Source organism: Entelurus aequoreus, linkage group LG13 (assembly GCF_033978785.1).
Source record: "Entelurus aequoreus isolate RoL-2023_Sb linkage group LG13, RoL_Eaeq_v1.1, whole genome shotgun sequence".
Taxonomy (NCBI): Eukaryota; Metazoa; Chordata; class Actinopteri; order Syngnathiformes; family Syngnathidae; genus Entelurus; species Entelurus aequoreus.
Window position 1 is genome coordinate 68,203,153 of NC_084743.1, and position 19,732 is coordinate 68,222,884.

Here is a 19,732-nt window from a genome sequence, read left to right on the forward strand (position 1 = left end):
ATAACCAACTGTTTGCAGTCATTGCAAATTGCCAGTTTTTTATCCATCAGAGACACTTTAAAATAATCCCAAACCATGGACAGGGTGTCGTTAGTCAGTCACAGAGGGATCTGGCTTGTTAGCCACGGCTACAGCACCGGCAACAACACAGTCTTGTTGTTGTTATGCTGCGCTCGCGGCAGTTTGATGAGGTCATCAAGCGTCGCCAGTAAACCTCTCATGCTGCAGTCGTCAACTCCTGTGTTGTGTGTGGGAGAGGGGAGGGGCTGCTGACTGGGAGACGCAACTGCTCTGTACTTACCGCTCCGTACAGCGGCGTTTTAAAATGTCATTAATTTTCCTTTTTGAAACCGATACCGATAATTTCCGATATTACATTTTAAGCATTTATCGGACATCTCTAGTAATGGAGTAACATTTACATTCATAACATGGAATGTTTACAGTATTTTGAGCATTCTAAATATTACTATTACTATTTCCATCAACAACAACATAGAGAGCACTTTCGATGTTTGCTACCACTAATGGCAGATTTTGAGAGAGCCTAGAACGTAATGTAACAGCCTTGTGCTCTCTTTGAGATGCTAAATTCATAAAATCCTCACTCAGATAACAATGCTGGGAGCAAATGTTCATTTTCTGAGTCCACCCAGCGATGTTATGGAGTTTTATGCCGCATTCCATTCGTTGAGAACAATTATTCACTTTTTATGGTGTGTGTAATTTCAAAGTTGACCAACTTCTCGGCTTTTTGCCACAACCCACTATGCAGCTGGGCATTATTTAAAATCTTGCATGAACTTTTACTAAGTCAAATATGTATGTGTGAAATTATTAACACATTACCGTAAAATATCAAATAATATTATTTAGCTCATTCACGTAAGAGACTAGACGTATAAGATGTCATGGGATTTAGCGATTAGGAGTGACAGATTGTTTGGTAAACGTATAGCATGTTCTATATGTTATAGTTATTTGAATGACTCTTACCATAATATGTTACGTTAACATACCAGGCACGTTCTCAGTTGGTTATTTATGCCTCATACAACGTACACTTATTCAGCCTGTTGTTCACTATTCTTTATTTTAAATTGCCTTTCAAATGTCTATTCTTGGTGTTGGGTTTTATCAAATAAATCTCCCCAAAAAATGCGACTTATATATGTTTTTTTCCTACTTTATTATGCATTTTCGGCCGGTGCGACTTATACTCCGATGCGATTTATACTCCGAAAAATACGGTAAGTTAAAGTCCAATGATGACTGTGCAACTCAAACACTTTGTTTGATGATGAAAGGCCCACATACATTTTTAAGTACAGTAATTCACATCACACAATTTTATTGATGCCAAAAGAGAATTACATTCAGTTACACAATGACACTTTACAGCAGAATAGTGTGCTTCTCTTTGCAACGTCGAATGTAACACAAGAGTACCTAAACACCAAATTCACGTACAAAGTCCACGTTACAAATTGCACTCGGCCCTCCACTCTCTCTCAGGTGCAGCAGGTTGAAAGTGTCGACGTATGTACAAGACAACAGTTGTCAAATAGAATGTGTGTGCTCGATTCCTACATAGACCTGTGGTAATGTCACACAACAATGTGTTTAGAAAGTCAAAATTAAACAACTGCCCCTGGTTTCTATTAATGAATAAATACATTTGGTTGTGAAACTCTGCAAGTATTTTCTATTATTTATTTATAGTGGATTTCTGTACACTGGAGTAGTTAAACCTGCTGACCAGTCAGTGGCGTGTTCACTTCCAGTAGGAACGTCCAATGGATGTTCCTACTGAAAGAAGACATGCCTTTTATCAAGCAGCGACACACAACTTGTTGCCAAGTGTGCTGATGTCTTTGTGCTCTCGGCTTTGGAAGAAACACACTTGGTGAGGAAAAGAGTGAGCATGCAAACTTTAGTGTGCAGAGCGAGGAAACTCCTCTTCACAGGGTGTCCAAAAGCCAATCAAACAGGCTGGACGGATGTTTGTCCTCACTCTCGTCTTCCTGGTGGAGCTTTCCGAAGTGAACCAGAGCATTGAACAAGTCTGCGATTCGCCAAGACTTCTGGGACATGAGGTGGATCACCCTCTGGAACTGAGAGGACAAACACAAATGTATCAGAAGGATCAAAGTTTTAGCCTGGAAACAATCGTCCTCACCTTGGCGATCTTCTTCTCTTTAGAATTCTTGAAGTAGAGAACAGGAAGTCCAAGCTCAGAAGCGGCGATCCACTGCAGAGCCACGGTCAGCTCAGAGTCCTCACATTCTGCTTCTAGGTCACAGTTCAGCACCAGGAGGTCTCTGGTGTGACCTCCACCTCCTGGTGCTGATGTCTTACATGAGCCGCTTTCTGAGAGGGCAAACATCACTTTAGATCCTCACTTACAGCCTAGAAATACTGCACATACAAATAAATTCACCTCTTAATCTCCATTGTCGTTCATCTCAATTCTAAATCGATTCATCATTTTAAAAATTGATATGTATATTTGTTTGTTTAAACAAACAAAAAAAAATGTTTGAGAATCAATTTTCAAAAATACCTTTTTAAGCCATCTCCATGCAACCAGAAGGACCTATTTTTTTAATCATAATTATACCAAATAATTGCAAAAATCAGTTTGAATTGTGTTGAATCAAGAATTGATTGTAAATCAAATAACTAACCCAGGAATCTGAATCGGATCAAAAGGTGCCCAAAGATTTAAACCCCAATTAAATACATTTTTAATTACAATGTTTACTTTTTCACACACGAGTAGGGAAAAAAAAAAGTTTTCACAATGTATACATGTGTGTGTGTGTGTGTAGTATGTATATATTAGTATTAAGGTTGGCAACATGCCAGAATTTCAGTAATTGATACCAATATCTACACATTTCCACAATTCTTGATGCTTGAAAAAACACTTAAAATTACTACCTTTAGAAGTATTTAAGATCACGGTCTTTTTGCACATTTAAATTGCAGTAGAGGTAACTATACGTTCAAAAAAGAGCAGCAGTGGTTTATAACCTGGTATATCAAAAGAAACAATATCGTGCTTATAAATATGTGCATAACAGTCAAGTATTTTACATTGTAAACAAATTCATATTTTTGAATCTGGGTTTAGTGTGACTTTAGTGTACTTTGTAATGAAAGAGGTTAGTTAAAAGAAGTTTTAATTAGTAATCACATTTCAGCCTTTTCTTATTGTGTCATGACATTTTGCTCTATTTTTTTTTCTTAATTTGAATTCTACAATGAGCGACAGGCCCATTAAAAAAAAGAAGTAGCGTTCAGCAAACGACTCCCAGGCCACACCTCACCTTCCTGGTGAAATAAGTAAAGCAGTCTTCAAAGTGTTGCCAAACGACAGAAGAGACTCCCTACGCTTAGTTTTTCTTAGCACTTATAGAAGTGATAAAGTTTAGTTTGCGCGCTTTTGGACGTTTTCTGCACACGGTGGTAATGCACACTCCCTGGGCTTGTGGTGGCGGATCTCCGCTCTCACTCGCTCTGTAAAGACTTTCTTGACTGCTTGTATTTGATTACTGAATAAATGCATGATGCAAAATACATCTCTCTTTCACTTTGAATATGCACCTCTACTCGCTAAATATAGCAACAATGTCGCTAAAGTGCACCACAGATCACCACAAAGGTGTTATTGTCTGGCAAAGCAGGCGTGTATAAGTTGTGTTGTGAAGCTGAGTTACGTTACACTGCCACACTTCTATTATTATTTGTTTATGAGCGAAGGCCAACTAAATGGACCAAATCCACATTCATTCAGGCTTCCACGAATAAGTAAATACATCAAAACTATTTTTTTCTTTTTTGCGCTGACTCAGTGAATCGATGCGACTCTCCCAGTAAAACATGTTCGACATTATTTTGTACTGATAATACTGAAAAAAGCAGTTATTGTAGGGACAAAATATTGTTTTGAGGTACAAGTCAATGTTGTGGTTTGCCAGCTAATATGGGACAGTGCATTCTGAAACATGTACAGCTGGGGTGTCCAAACTTTTTGACTTGAGGGCCACATTGGGCTAAAATAATTTTTTGCCGGGGGCCGAAAGCCAACTGCATGTAAAGTAAACTGTATGTATGTACAGTACAGGTCAAAAGTTTGGACACACCTTCTCCTGATTCAATGTGTTTTCTTTATTTTCATGACTATTTACATTGTAGATTGTCACTGAAGGCATCAAAACTATGAATAAACACATGTGGAGTTATGTACTTAACAAAAAAAGGTGAAATAACTGAAAACATGTTTTGTATTCTAGTTTCTTCAAAATAGCCACACTTTGCTCGGATTACTGCTTTGCACACTCTTGGCATTCTCTGGATGAGCTTTAACAGGTTTTCACTTCACAGGTGTCATAGTTTTGATGCCTTCAGTGACAATCTACAATGTAAATAGTCATGAAAATAAAGAAAACCCAAACTTTTGGCCTGTACTGTATATATAAACACAGTTGCAAGAAAAAGTATGTGAACCCTATGGTATTACTTGGATTTCTGCATAAATTGGTCATAAAATGTGTCGAAGCCACACCAATTGACAGTCTGCTTAAACTAATACCGCACAAAAAATTCTAGGTTTTCATCGTTTCATTGAACACAACATGTAAACATTCACAGTGCAGGGTGGAAAAAGTTTGGGAACCCCTTGGCTATTGACTTCTCCAAGAGCTGATTGGAGCCAGGATTCAAACAACATGGAGTCTAATCAATATGACGACATCATGTGTTGGTTAAAGCTGACCTGCCCTATAAAAAAAACACACACCTGTGACAAGTGTGCTGCTCTCAAGACGCATTGCCTGATGTGAACCACAAAAGAGCTCACAGAGGATCTACGATCAAGAATTGTTAACTTGCATCAAGCTGGAAAGGGTTACAAAAGGTAAAGGCCTTGATGTCCACCATAAAACAGTTCAGCACTGTTGCTACTCTCCCTGGGTGTGGTCCACCTGTGAAGTTGACTGTGAATGCTCAGTGAGGTGAAGAAGAATCCTCGAGGGTCAGCTAAGACTTAGAAATCTCTGGCACATGCTGACATTGTGGACGAATCTACAATACGTAAAACATTGAACAAGAATGGAGTTCATTGGAGGAAGCCACTGCTGTCCAAAAGTACATTGCTGCACGTTTGAAGTTTGCAAAAGAGCATATGTTCCACAGCACTACTGGCAAAATATTCTGTGGACAGATGAAACCAAAATGGAGTTTTGTTGGAAGGAACACACCAACACCAACCAGCACACCAACATCAAAAACTCATCCCGACTGTGAAAAATGGTGGAGGTGGCATCATGGTTTGGGGCTGCTTTGCTGCCTCAGGTTTGCTTTCATCGATGGAAAAATGAATTCCCAAGTTTATCAAGACATTCTGCAGGAAAACTTAAGAGCATCTGTCCGCCAATTGAAGCTCAACAGAGGATGGGTTAATGCAACAGGACAACGACTACAAGCATAGAAGTAAATCAACAACAGAATGGCTTCAACAGAAGAACATTTGCCTTCTGGAGTGGCCCAGTCAGAGTCCTGACCTCAACCCGATTGAGATGCTGTGGCATGACCTCACAAGAGAGTGATTCACACCAAACATCCCGAGAATATTGCTGCACTGAAACAGTTCTGTGAAGAGGAATGGTCCAAAATTCCTCCTGACCGTTGTGTTGTGCAGGTCTAATCTGCAACTACAGGAAACATTTGCTTGAGGTTATTGCTGCCAAAGGAGGCTCAACCAGTTATTAAATGCAAGGCTTCACATACTTTTTCTACCCTGCCCTGTGAATGTTTACATGTTGTGTTCAATAAAAAGATGAAAACCTATCATTTTTGTGCGGTATTAGTTTAAGCAGACTGTTTGTCAATTGTTGTTACTTTGATGAAGAGCAAAAGTCATTTTTATCACCAATTTAATCCAAGTAATCTCAAAGGGTTCACATACTTTTTCTTGCACCTGTGTGCGTACGTATACACACACACACATACATACATACATACATATATATATATATATATATATATATATATATATATATATACATACAGAGACACACACACACAAATATATATATACATACATACACACACACACATATATATATATATGTATATACACATACTGTATATATACAAATATATATATATATATACATACACATATTTGTACACAAATATATGTGTAATATATATATACACAAAAAATATATACATACATATATAGTATACACATAAATACACCCACCCACCCATATATATATATATATATATATATATACACACACACACACACACACACACATAAAAATATATGTATACAAATATACAAACAATGTATATATACATATACGCACACATGTATGTATTAATGTAAATGTGCATATATCAGGCATGTGATTTGACCACAATGAAAAAGACTGAAAACATTTCCGAGGGTCTGGGGGACGAAAGCTCCTGGTTTTTCACCAATTTAACATGCTAAAATTAACAAAGACAGCACCATTTGAAGAAAATATTTTAGTGTTTAAAGACATGAAAACATCATTAATAGAACATACATAACCCAATTATAATAATGAATCACTGTATATGGTTCAGTCCCAACAGTATTTAGTTACTAATATTTACATCTTGTGTTCATTTCACATCCACAGGTGTCACATCGATCAGTGTTATTATCTACAGTTTATTTACAGTATTACCACATTACTTCAGTTCATGTAATGTAATGTAATGTAAACATTTCATTCTTTTTGCCAAAATAGGATATACATTTATGAAAATAATTAAACATGTTTAGTATTGTTTACTCATATTTGAAAATAGGAAATAATAATAATGTGAGGACACTGACATATTGCATGAAACAAGTGTGAAAATATTTACCTTCAAGATTGTTACACCACTGACAATAGTTTCAACAGACTACAAAAGAACATAATATTACAAAATAGTATTATATGCACATTTCTTTCAAATAAATTGTTAACTGGAATCAATAATGCGACTCTTTGAATTTCTGTAATTTCATAATATATTTTCACATGGCTTTTTATTTTTAGAAAAACCCATTTATATTTCGCTAAGCAATAATTGGTTAATATTTAAAACAAACATGCGTATTTCGCAAGGAAATATTTTTTAGCTTACCTCATTATTAACAACCCTGTCTGCAACTGAAGTGGGTGGATCTTTCCTCTCGATGTCTACGGCAGTTGTCGATGTAAACAAAAGATGAAGTCCGTAAGGTTTGCTCACTTTCGGTTGACATCCAAAAGTACCAGCTAGTGAAAAGTTTGTTTTCCTTGCTTCAAGTTGTTTCATATGTTTTTGGCGTTTCGCACGTACTTCCAAAGCCTTGAAACCTCGTGATCCATACTCAATATTATCATGACACCACGTGCACAAAACCTTTCCGGGACGATCGATTTTCAGAATAAAATCACCGAACAAAGTCGTAACTTCCTTCTTCCCAACAGTATCAGTGATTTCCCTTTCCATCCAGTCCCATCGGAACTTATTTTTGACATGTTTATCAATTTCTTTTACTCGTAAAGCGTCCTTTCTCTCGAGAACCGACATCGTTTACATATGGAAAATGGCCGTAGTAACCATGAATGATGACGTTATTAACGTCATCATTCATAACAGATGTCCTGATTGGTCACAAGGAACATATCGACCAATCAACTACGGCGTAATATAAACTACGTCTCGAATCTTGATTTAGGGTCGGAAAAAAAAAACGGAAAAACGGGAGATGTTTTTTTTTTCCCCCCGAGATTAAAAAAGACGGAATTCCGACTTTAGACGGAAAAATCACATGCCTGATATATATATACATATATATATATATACGTATATATATGTGTGTGTGTATGTGTATATATATATATATATACGTATATATATGTGTGTATGTATATATATATATATATATATATATATATATATATATATATATATATATATATATATATATATATATATATATATATATATATATATATACGTATATATATGTGTGTGTGTATGTATATATATATATATATATATATATATATATATATATATTTATGTGTATATAAACATGTGTATATATATACTGTATATGTGTGTGTGTGTGTATATATAATATATATATATAATATGGCGATCTGATATGAATCTGGATATGGGTTACGATACGATTCACGAATAAGGTGAAAAAAAACAAATGGAGCATGGATCAGCTCAGAACATATATAATTATATATACAATGTACACACGCATACATACACTTATACATACATATATACATACAATTGCATATACACATATATGGACACATTTATATACATATATGTATATTTTTATACATATATATGCATATATACATACTATATATATGCATATATACATACAATACATATATAATATAAATACACATATGGACATACATATACATATATACACGCATATATACATATATAGACACACATACATATATATGTGTATAAATATACACACACACCTGTATATACATATATATGATGTCGAGAAGATGGCAGCAAAGTTGCAGTAATTATACGGTAAGATATCTAAAGTTGGAGGCACTGCGCGGGCCAGATTGTTTACTGAAATCGTGACGTCTCGCGGGCCAAAATGAACAGGCCAGAGGGCCGCACTTGGCCCGCGGGTTGTAGTTTGGATGTACAGTATCAGCAGCTCTTCACATTCCATATTGTAAAGGAAGGCGTTATAGTTTGGGGTCTAACCAGAGAGCCAGGATGTAGTCACTAAAGTGCAGTTGAGAGCCAAAGCTCAAAGGGTTAAATAAGATCACAGCACTTACCAAGGTTACTCTTCTTGGTTGCTGCTTGGTCGCTTTTCTCAGACTGCATACTGTGAAGAAAGAAGTCAACAAGTTTGTGTTGTTCCACTAAAACCTTTTAAAGAGCAACTGCTTGTCAAAGGAAAAAGGCAACAAACGCATAAAGCTGACAATCAAGTCTAGCGGGCATAGACGATGACATCACAACAAAGAAAATGGACGCTCTTTAAGGTCCATCATTCACATTGCACTTGACATAAGAACACCTTCAGTCAGCAGGTGCATCAACATGGCAAAGGTGGATAAGTTAAGTAAAAGGGTTAAAAAGTGACATTTACCCAATCACTGTGCTGTCTGAAAAAGCATCAACGTCTGCCAGGCCCACGCTCGACCCGCTGCTGCTTGCAGTCCTGTGAAGCATGAGAGAAAAATAACAAATATTTACATTTTGCTTCCGCACATCTGACATAATCACTGACTTCATGAAGTGCAGTCATTTAGATGGAGTACAGTTGTACCTCGGTTCTACCAAAACCTCCGTTAGAAAAGTTCAGACAAAGGCCAAAACAATTTTCTCACAGACAAAATAATGAAGTTGGTGATGAGCTGAGAAGGATGAGAGGAGGCCACACAAACACCACCTTCTACTTTGCCATGACCTCTTTCTAGAATTCAAAAGTGTTTCTCAGCTTCTTTATCAAAGTGCCGGCACTCACAACTTTCTTTGGCCCCTTTGTGGCGTATTTTGCAGTTTTACTAAAAAAAACAAGTACAGACTGGGATTTTTTTATTTGGGCACTTGCTTCCGAGAAATTATCTGCAGGCAAACTGACTGGTTTGTTACGCACAATTGGCAATACTTCATAAAAAATTAATTTGGCTGTAAAGCTAGAGAAATTTTATCCAGCCAAACAAAAAATACTTTTGCAACCAAATGTTATTTCAATCATAAAAAATATTTATTAATTGCCATAACGTTTGGCGTTAAACCCATGCTGCCAGTTAAAAATGTACTTCCTGTTTTGGCTTAAACCGAAAGTAAAACCATCCAATGCGTTTCTGCTCGAAAGGATTCTTCATGCATCACTCCAAGCAACATTTGTAAGTTTTACAAAATAACTAAAAAATATACATTTTCAAGCATAACAAAAAAAAAAAAAAGTATTTTTCAAGTTCAAATCTTTTAGTTACACTTTTTTTTTTTTTTGGTTGCGAATAAATTTTTTGGTTCCAAATATTTTTTGTGGTTACAACTGTTTTTTTGGTTACAAATCTTTTTCTTGGGTTACAAATCATTTTGGGGGGTGTGACAATTGTCTTTTTTTGTTACAATTTTTTGGGGGTGCTGCAGAACTTTTTTATTTTTATTTTTTTGTCCTGTCCAGCTTCTCAGGCAAATCATATAGTAGATGTAGATGCCCATATCAGCTGTTCAGATTTACTTTACAAAAGAGAAGTGTAGGATACTTCTCTTGTTGCCTTATTTGTATTTGACTTTATTAAATATATTTATATTATCATTTGGTGCAGCCGGGCCGGAGCAGGAGGGGATAGAAAGAGAAAAAAAGGAAGACAGAGGGGGAAATCGTGGGGATAAGACAGAGAGACAAAAACAACAGCAGCAAACAACAATAACAACAACAACAACAATAGAGCAACATCAGCACATAGGATATGTACAAATATGATGGTAAAAGTGATAGCAAAGAAGCAGTTAGCGAAATAAATAATACAGAAAAGCTAAGGAGCATTTTTACACTACAAATGGAGCAATACAAATACCAATAGAAATAGCGCTATTGATAATGAACAATACCAATAATTGACCTCTATTATCAACAATACAGTTGTTCAAATGCAACAATACATATACGTAATGATAACTAGAGATAAAAAATGAATACCGAAAAATGGAGGGGAAGAAAGAGAAGCAACCTATATTAACCTTGTAGATTGTTATAGTAACAATAGGTTAGGATTAGTCAGTGTGCCATGTGTTACCCAGTTTACCCTAGAGCAACAACGTTAATACATGTTTGAGGAACTTTTTTAACGGTTGTAATTCTTCTCTTTTTGGGTTACAAATCATTTTTTTGAGCTGCAATTTTTTGGTTCCTATTCCTTTTTTTTTTAACCACTCAACTTCAATCTTGTGGGCGGGGCTTCCGCTGAACAGTATGTTAGCAGCCTTTTTATTGGTCAGTCTGTGACTTAGGCCTTGAACACATTTGTAGGCATCCTAGCAAAGACAAGACAGGTGGGCTATACTGACCAATAAAAAGGCTTTTAACATATTGTTCGGAAGACGTTGAGTGGTGACAAAAATATTGAATTTTTTTTTTCAAATTTTAATCAATGTTGTCAAATTTATTTGAGAAAAAGTCACACATTTGTCTCCAAATCCGCAAAGCAAGAAAAGAAAGGTGACAGATAGCGAGTGGGGGGTGCATGCATTTAGCAGCAGCTGCTGGGAGGTGGCCAGGCTGCTCTGTGGCGAGACTTGGAAATAGTTTTGGTGTGAATAGTAAACAAGCCAGGCGGTTTTGTTCACATTAAATTGAGCTGAAGTGTTGATGAAGGAGCCATGGGTGATCATGATGATGGTGATAATGATGCAGACAACTACTTTCAGTTTGGCATAAGAGTCAATTCCCCAAGAGTCGCACGGAGCGCCTCTTAGGCCAGGAAGAGCAGTGATTGGTCTAAAAGGAGCGAGGTTGTAGTCAATTCTGCAAGGAGCGATACAGACTCGGCCCTATCTGGCATGACATCAGCAGCAGGTCAATTGGCGGTGGCACAGGTGTCAGCAGCAATGAGTGTGAGGTGAGAGCGGGAGCAGCAGCCTCTGGGAGCGACGGTTACTGACCCCTCACTCAGCTGGTTAGAGCGACTGGTCTCCTCGGGGGGGTCGTCCTCCGTGTTTGCATGGGACCACCAGCCTCCCGCGCTCTCTTCGCTGCTCGCACTCATTGAACGCTTGTCGCTCTTGTCTAGTGCCGCCGGCCCGGCCCTATGGCTGCAGGGAGACCATGGAGTATTTACTGCTGCGCAATGTGCTCGCCAACGCACCACGCAGGAAGATAGCTAATCCATCAGCATATTCAACATCGGCGCTCCTCGAGGGGACGCTTGTTTTTTTTTCTGAACATTGATCAATCCTAGTCATAATGAGTCGACTGAGGGCTGCCAACCTGCCAGAGAGAATTAAGGCAGCATGATTGCTACACCCGGGACAAATACACAGCGTTTGTAGTCTGACGTTTACGTAAACATGTCATGGGTGTGAATGGCATTCATCTGATGCCCAGTTCATCTATTAGGGCCCGAGCAGCAAAGTCTACAAAGGCCATAATGAAATGGCTTAATTTATTACCATAAATTACGGATTATAAAACGCTACTCTTTTCCTATGATTTGAACCCTGCGGCTTATAAAACGGTGCAACTCATTTATGGATTTTTCCTGTTAATTGCCATAATGTTTGGTGTTCAATAGTTTTCATTAAACCCAAGCAAAAAAAAAAAAAAATAAATAAAAAAAAATATTTAAAAAATAAATAAATAAAATAAATTAAAATTTTAAAAACAAATAAATTAAATTTAAAAAAAGATAGAGGTTTTTCCCACTCCAGACTAAGCCTCCTTAGGAGCCCAGTATAGATTGTATTTTTTTTACTCATCTTCTTCCCCAGCGTTTTACCTTCCCCCCCATGGGACAAATTTTCAAGCGTTGACCGGTCCGCAAGTACAAAAAGGTTGGGGACCAATGCTGTACACTGTTTGTCTAATCTTGAACGGGTTTGTGCTTAAAACATAGTTCTGTTGTACTTGTTGCAATGACAATAAAGACCTATCCTATCCCCTATCCTATCCCAAGCAGAGGACTAAAATGGTGTTGTAAGTTAAAGTTAAAGTACCACTGATAATCACACACACACTAGGTGTGGTGAAATTACTCTCTGCATTTGACCCATCCCCCCTGGGAGGTGAGGGGAGCAATGAGCAGCAGCGGTGGCTGTGCTCGGCAATCATTTTGGTGATTTAACCCCCAATTCCAACCCTTGATTCTGAGTGCCAAGCAGGGAGGTAATGGGTCCTATTTTTATAGTCTTTGGTATGACTCGGCTGGGGTTTGAACTCACAACCTACCGATCTCAGGGCGGACACTCTAACCACAAAGCCACTGTTTTATTGTTTGTTCTATGGCGTCATCTTTTGGACGAGTTCGCTAATTGCAGGTGCTGCGAGTTAAAAATGTACTTCCTGTTTTGCCTTAAACCGAAAAGTAAAACCGTCCAATGCGTTTCTGCTCAACAAAGGCAGGTATAAACTAGTTATACTACTAAGAGTAGTAGTTAAGGCAGGGCAATACGGCTGTAAACTGTATATACATTTTTTATAATGATCGATAATTATTGATATTTTTTATGACTTAAGCTCGCCAATAAATACAGTAAAACAATTTTCAACTTAACGAAATGTTTTATTTATCTGTGGTGAAGGTGTCTCGCCAGCCAGGTAGGATGCGGCTAAGGTAATAAAATAATTAAAATAGATTTGAAGGTAGTTGCAGATTTGAGACACTAGATGGCAGTAGTGCATAAACTATTGAACACTACACAGAGTAGCTTGAGAAGCTACTCATCAAACTGACATATTAGAAGTGTCAGGATGTTGCCGCACGTCTGTATTAAAACCAACAAAACTAAAGACAAGTTTCTGTTATTGACTTAATATATCAATATATCGCAGTTTGTCTCCTAACTCCATGCAGAGAATCCACAGCGAGACAGAAAGACGGCGCAACCAATCTTCGTAGTTGATACTGTTACGTGATGGTTAGTGACATTTCCCGTTTGCTGGACTTCATGAAAAAAATCTTGTTTTATTATTGCGGTTTATTCCGACCAAAAAATATCAATATATATTGAATATTTTATCAAACACATTTTTTATATTTTTGAGACTGAATATAAGGAGGAAGATCTACAAGTTTGAGAAGCTGTGTGCTAAACCGATGCATCTTTAGTGAAACACTAAGCATCATGTAGCAGTATTGTCAAGTGCTGAACAAGATATCGAATCTACGCACACAATAAAACAATCACTTACTGTACAGTAAGGATGTTTATATTTTCCCGTTTAAATGAAGAATTAAAACACCATTTTTCATGTCTTTCTTGCCATCTCCGGGTATAAGTTGGATGTCAAAGTTGACCAACTTTTCGGTTTATGGCCACATCCTGCTGCTATCCAGGTGAGAGGCGTGATTTATAATCTAGAATTAACTTAACTTTCACCAACTCAGTGGCGATGCAGCAGCTCATCGGCTCAATATAGCAGCTGCATAAGTTACTGTAGTTAGCTCTCTGAGATCACCGCGTGGCTAAAAATAGTTTGTCAATGTTAGCGCTTATAATAACAATATCGCTAATACTTGGTTAATATTTAGGTCACGAGATGTAAATTGAGTATTGTTGGTGTTTTTAGATGTTTTAGAGGGCTTTATGGGCGGAATAGTGTGGTCCCGTTCGCTGCATTGTTAGCCACCTCGTACGTGCTGTATTTTACAAAATAAAATGCATTACAAAAAATAAAAGCCTGTGTTCTTGTCTATATAGAGGTTGTGAATGAAAGGCAAAATTCCAAAAAAGTGCAGATGCCCTTTAAATCTATGACTTAATGTGAGTACACATTACATACAGTGTGTCACAGCTATAAAGAAAACATAAAACCTTGATAACCAACTTAGGTCCATGACTAAATCTAAATTTCTGAAGCATGAGCATGAACTGATAAAGCATACTTGGATTAAGAGGCGCACGTCTAATAAGAAACTGAGCAGTCCAGTTGCAATCCATTGAATGCCCTGAGAATACAAGGACCTGGATACATGACAACCATGGGCATATTGAGGGGAAAATGCCTAAACTCACAAACTGATGCAATGTTATTGAAAAAAAATAAGCCTCAAAACGATGGACATTTTAGGTAACAACAATCACCAAAAAAAAATCAAAAATCCTTAAAGGACTGATTAGCCTAGCATGTTTTTGGAACGTGAGGGAAGGTGCAGTAGCTGCAGAAAACCCAGGCATTCACGGGGACGACATGCAAAGTCCACACAAACACACGTTCGTTCCAAAGCAGATTCCCTCCTGGTTGTCCAGACTGAGAAGTCTGTTAACCACTACATCGCTGTGCTGTAGTGATGAAAAGTCAAGGCTAACAATTCAAGTCCTGGATGTGACTTTAGTTTGTTTCAAATAGCCACTCGCTGTCAGAACCAGTCGAAGATGATATTTCCACCACCTGCAATCTGAATGCTAACGCACAATGCAACAGCTATCCCTCATTTTCTATGCATGGAAAATAACCCACAAGAGGGAGAGACTGGCGCACGGACGAGGGACAACAATTCATACCATGATTTGTACATACTGGGACTTCACTTTGCACTGGTAGAGTGAAGGAAAATGCTCAAGTCCAAACTCTTCAACTGTGTAAGATCACTGTTGCAGCCAAGTGAATTTATGAGACGCCAGAAATCAATTTAATGGTCGTGTGACCAGCCGGAAGTAGCCAATCTTCCCCCACTTTTCTCTGTACAATGCACCACTGAAAATTGGCCCTGATTCTTCAAAAGGTTTTTCAACTTAGACTCAAGCTGAACATTGATTAGTTGACAGCGTATGCTCAGATTTCAAGCTGGTGGTGGGCTAAGACAGTAATGTGGATTTTCCATTGATACTTGTGTGCCAATTGCTGGCTTGCAATCACGTGACCTAGAGGCACATCGGGGTTTCAGGCGATAGTCTAGACCAGTGGTTCTCAACCTTTTTTCAGTGATGTACCCCCTGTGAATTTTTTTTAATTCAAGCACCCCCTAATCAGAGCAAAGCATTTTTGGTTGAAAAAAAGAGATAAAGTTAAATACAGCACTATGTCATCAGTTTCTTATTTATTAATTTGTATAACAGTGCAAAATATTGCTCATTTGTAGTGGTCTTTCTTGAACTATTTGGAAAAAAAGATATAAAAATAACTAAAAACTTGTTGAAAAATAAACAAGTGATTCAATTGTAAATAAAGATTTCTACACAGAAGTAATCATCAACTTAAAGTGCCCTCTTTGGGGATTGTAATAGAGATCCATCTGGATTCATGAACTTAATTCTAAACATTTATTTTGTTGAAGTATTACTCAATAAATATATTTATAAAGCATTTTTGAATGGTTGCTATTTTTAGAATATTTTTAAAAAATCTCACGTACCCCTTGTCATACCTTCAAGTACCCCCAGGGGTATGCGTACCCCCATTTGAGAACCACTGGTCTAGAGCCTCATTAGGCTACTCTTTATTTGCCTCAATCAGTGCAAATTTGGGTGTATTTTGAAAAGGTTTAGAGGCAAATATATAAGTGATCATGAAAAAACATTTAAAACGGGATGGAGTGGATTTTTACACTCTTAAGAATTTAATTTTTTTTAAATGAGAGTCGTAACGTCACCAAGACATTACTGCTCGCTACGACCTCACTTCATTTGACACTCTTACATCTGGAGGGGTCCACAAATTAAGCATTAAGACAAAGTTGGACTTATTCGAGCATCGGTAAGTAACGTATTTGATTGACATAACGAGTGCTGCTGTGATCATGACGCTAATGAGAAAAAGGATACGTTTTTTTGCAGTTGATTTCCTACTACAAATATTAGTCTCATCTACAATTAATGTATGCAGTTGTTTGTATGCTGTGAAGTCTATATTTTGTCTCATTGTTTAGCTATTAATGTCCCTGTTGTTCAGCTTGAATCTTTGATAGCGATATCAAGATTCAGTTTATGCTGTTGAGCCTACGAGAGATTTATTCATCTCATTTATCAATACTATTAAGATGTTTTCTTGATGCTAACAAACATCACCAAAGACGTTATAATGTGGTCATCCGTGTCGAACAAAGCACTTGGTTTTCCTGCACAAAAACAACAACTAAGCTTTTAGTTTGTTACGAAAATGGACAGTGAAAATACGGTGGATTGAAACAACAATCACAATATTTACAACGAGGACTTAACTTGACGTTAGTTTATTTGCACAACCAGGTCTACATAGTTATATTTAAGCATAGCAACCACAAAATAAGACAAACTAATTTGATCTCTTGTCCTTTCTTTACGTTGAGTTCTGCTCTCAAACACTACTAATATAGGAGAGAATATACCCGATTGCATTTTACAAAGTGATCACTGCAGACACGAGCGGTCTGATTGTATTTCACAAGATGATGAAAGTGATATTTTTAAGAGCCATTTTCTTCCACGCACTTTCCTGACTTTATTACCTTTATGAACATCTTCTTTCGGGACTATGAAAGCTCTTTCCTATCTCTCTATTTGAACGACTGGAACACCCAAGAACAGAACAGTAATATGGGATTTTCTGACCAAACTCTACACTCTCACTTGTTTTAATGCTACGCTCAAGCTGCTTGACCATCGTGTCAATTAAGCCGCCAAGAAGAAAAACGGATGTGACGTCGTATGCAACCCAGCTATACAGTCGTCTCTCACTACATTGCGCTTTACATATTGCAGCTTCACTAAATTGCAGCTTCACTATATTGCAACTTTACTACCATATTTTTCGGAGTATAAGTCGCACCGGCCGAAAATGCATAATAAAGAAGGAAAACAACATAAATAAGTCGCACTGGAGTATAAGTCACATTTTTTGGGGACATTTATTTGATAAAACCCAACACCAAGAATAGACATTTGAAAGGCAATTTAAAATAAATAAAGAATAGTCAACAACAGGCTGAATAAGTGTACGTTATATGAGGCATAAATAACCAACTGAGAACGTGCCTGGTATGTTAACGTAACATATTATGGTAAGAGTCATTCAAATAACTATAACATATAGAACATGCTATACGTTTACCAACCAATCTGTCACTCCTAATCGCTAAATCCGATGGTAAGTGTTCAGTTCAGTTCAGTTTATTTCGAACATGCATACGATACAATTTAATGCATCATATTCCCAGTTGTTTCATTTTAGCACGTCCAAAAAGGAGTAGGAAGAAGCTGAACTTATTTTCATACCATAGCAATTGTATCCCATTTCCTTGTTCTCTGTAACAGAACAGTGAATAAATAAATAATAAATAAATAATATACCATAGTAAGTAAACAAACATTAAATACATAATCTTTATCTCAAAAGAAAAAAAAGTGTTTAAGATGTTCATCGTAATGATTGTTCTTTGTACTTTGTGAACACTTGTTTGAACAGTCTCTTAAACTGAATCATTTTGGTTCTTTGTTGGATGAACTGTTGATTCAAGGATGGAATTCATCTTCGACAAAAATAACAAGAGACAGTGACATTGATGAGCCATGTGAGCAAACACAGGACACGCAATGCTAACTTCCCGGAATGCTAACAACACGGCAATTGGTCCTAGCTGCGACGGTCACGTTAATAAACTTTTCAATCAATCAATCAATGTTTATTTATATAGCCCTAAATCACAAATGTCTCAAAGGGCTGTACAAGCCACAACGACATCCTCGGTACAGAGCCCACATACGGGCAAGGAAAAACTCACCCCAGTGGGACGTCGGTGAATGACTATGAGAAACTTTGGAGAGGACCGCATATGTGGGTAACCCCCCCCCCCCCCCCTCTAGGGGAGACCGAAAGCAATGGATGTCGAGTGGGTCTGACATAACATTGTGAAAGTCCAGTCCACAGTGGATCCAAGAAACTTTTGACAGAATAACTTACACCTGTGGTTTCAGCACATGGAAGCTTAGTTCTCACAGATAAATCATCCAGGATGTGAGAAAGTATTTCCATGTAGTGGCCATGCGACGGCCATTGCAATGACGCTTGGAGGATTCTCAGGGGTACAAGTGAGTACTGTAATCTACAGTAGAACACACTAGAGGCTACTATATTTGGTGAATCGAGTGTTAAAGTGACTATATGGATGTTAGTTCATGTTTAGAGAGCTTTGATTATGTTTGAAAACGTAATTAAAAGGTCATGTATATTACATTTATAATTGTAATTTGCGGAAATTTGTTTACGACTGTCAGGTCTGGCTGTGATAAACGACTGTACGTTTGTTCCAGGTGAGACTCACAAAGTACAGTGACTGCAAAAATACAATATTCTGACAGTCGTTTTTGTTCCTTTTTATGTCTCTCAAAGCTTTTATGTAAATTATGTATTCAGTTAAGTACAATGGTTTTGATCAACTTCAAATTTAAATGTCAAAGTAATCTAGAAATGTGAAACTGTTAGCCAATTGTGAACACTAACTGCACAAATGGAGGTGAGTTGTAAAGATTTGTTCACACACAACACAGCACACACCGAGGTGTGAGTCACGTCTTATCAAAAGGTCTGTCAAGCAATACACACTGCCGGGTTTTAGAATAGATCAGTGTGTTTGCGCTTGGTAGACTAAAAATCTAATAGATAGTAGTGGGGCGGCCTAGTTCAAAATAGAGCTGCATGAATTTGAGAAAAAACCTATTTCGAATTTTCCCTCCAAAATTGCGATTTTTATATTGGATGGATATTTTATAACATAAATGCATAAAACTGCAAAAATAAGTGAAGGAAGACTTTAAAATAACATTCTTGTCTCAAGGTGCCCAACAGAATATGCAATAATCTGTCTACATCATGCTGTTAAACTAAATAAATAATCGATAAAAACTATACACTGTTAATACTATAATGTAATCATAATGTATAATAATGCAAGTAACCACTTAAAAAGGATATAAACTTGTATTTCTCATTACTGTAGCATTGTTGACCACTGTACTGTAATTGGAAAGTCAATAACTTTGAGTTATCCTTAATAAA

The 19,732-nt window shown here is 37.2% G+C and overlaps 1 protein-coding gene across 4 annotated transcripts in view; it reads right to left on the reverse strand.

Moving 5' to 3' along the window:
• Positions 1-1,345: 1,345 nt before the first annotated feature.
• Positions 1,346-19,732, reverse strand: part of LOC133663650 (A-kinase anchor protein SPHKAP-like) — a 93,154-nt gene continuing 74,767 nt past the window's right edge. For 3 of the 4 annotated variants that reach the window (XM_062068293.1, XM_062068292.1, XM_062068291.1), the window contains 5 exons: positions 11,707-11,856; positions 9,179-9,250; positions 8,862-8,911; positions 2,180-2,370; positions 1,346-2,114 (listed from right to left, as the gene is read on the reverse strand). In XM_062068293.1, the coding sequence (XP_061924277.1) occupies positions 1,962-2,114; positions 2,180-2,370; positions 8,862-8,911; positions 9,179-9,250; positions 11,707-11,856 (616 nt within the window). In that variant the 3' untranslated portion in view covers positions 1,346-1,961. The remainder of the gene's footprint in view (positions 2,115-2,179; positions 2,371-8,861; positions 8,912-9,178; positions 9,251-11,706; positions 11,857-19,732) is intronic. The other variant, XM_062068294.1, reaches the window with a different exon arrangement.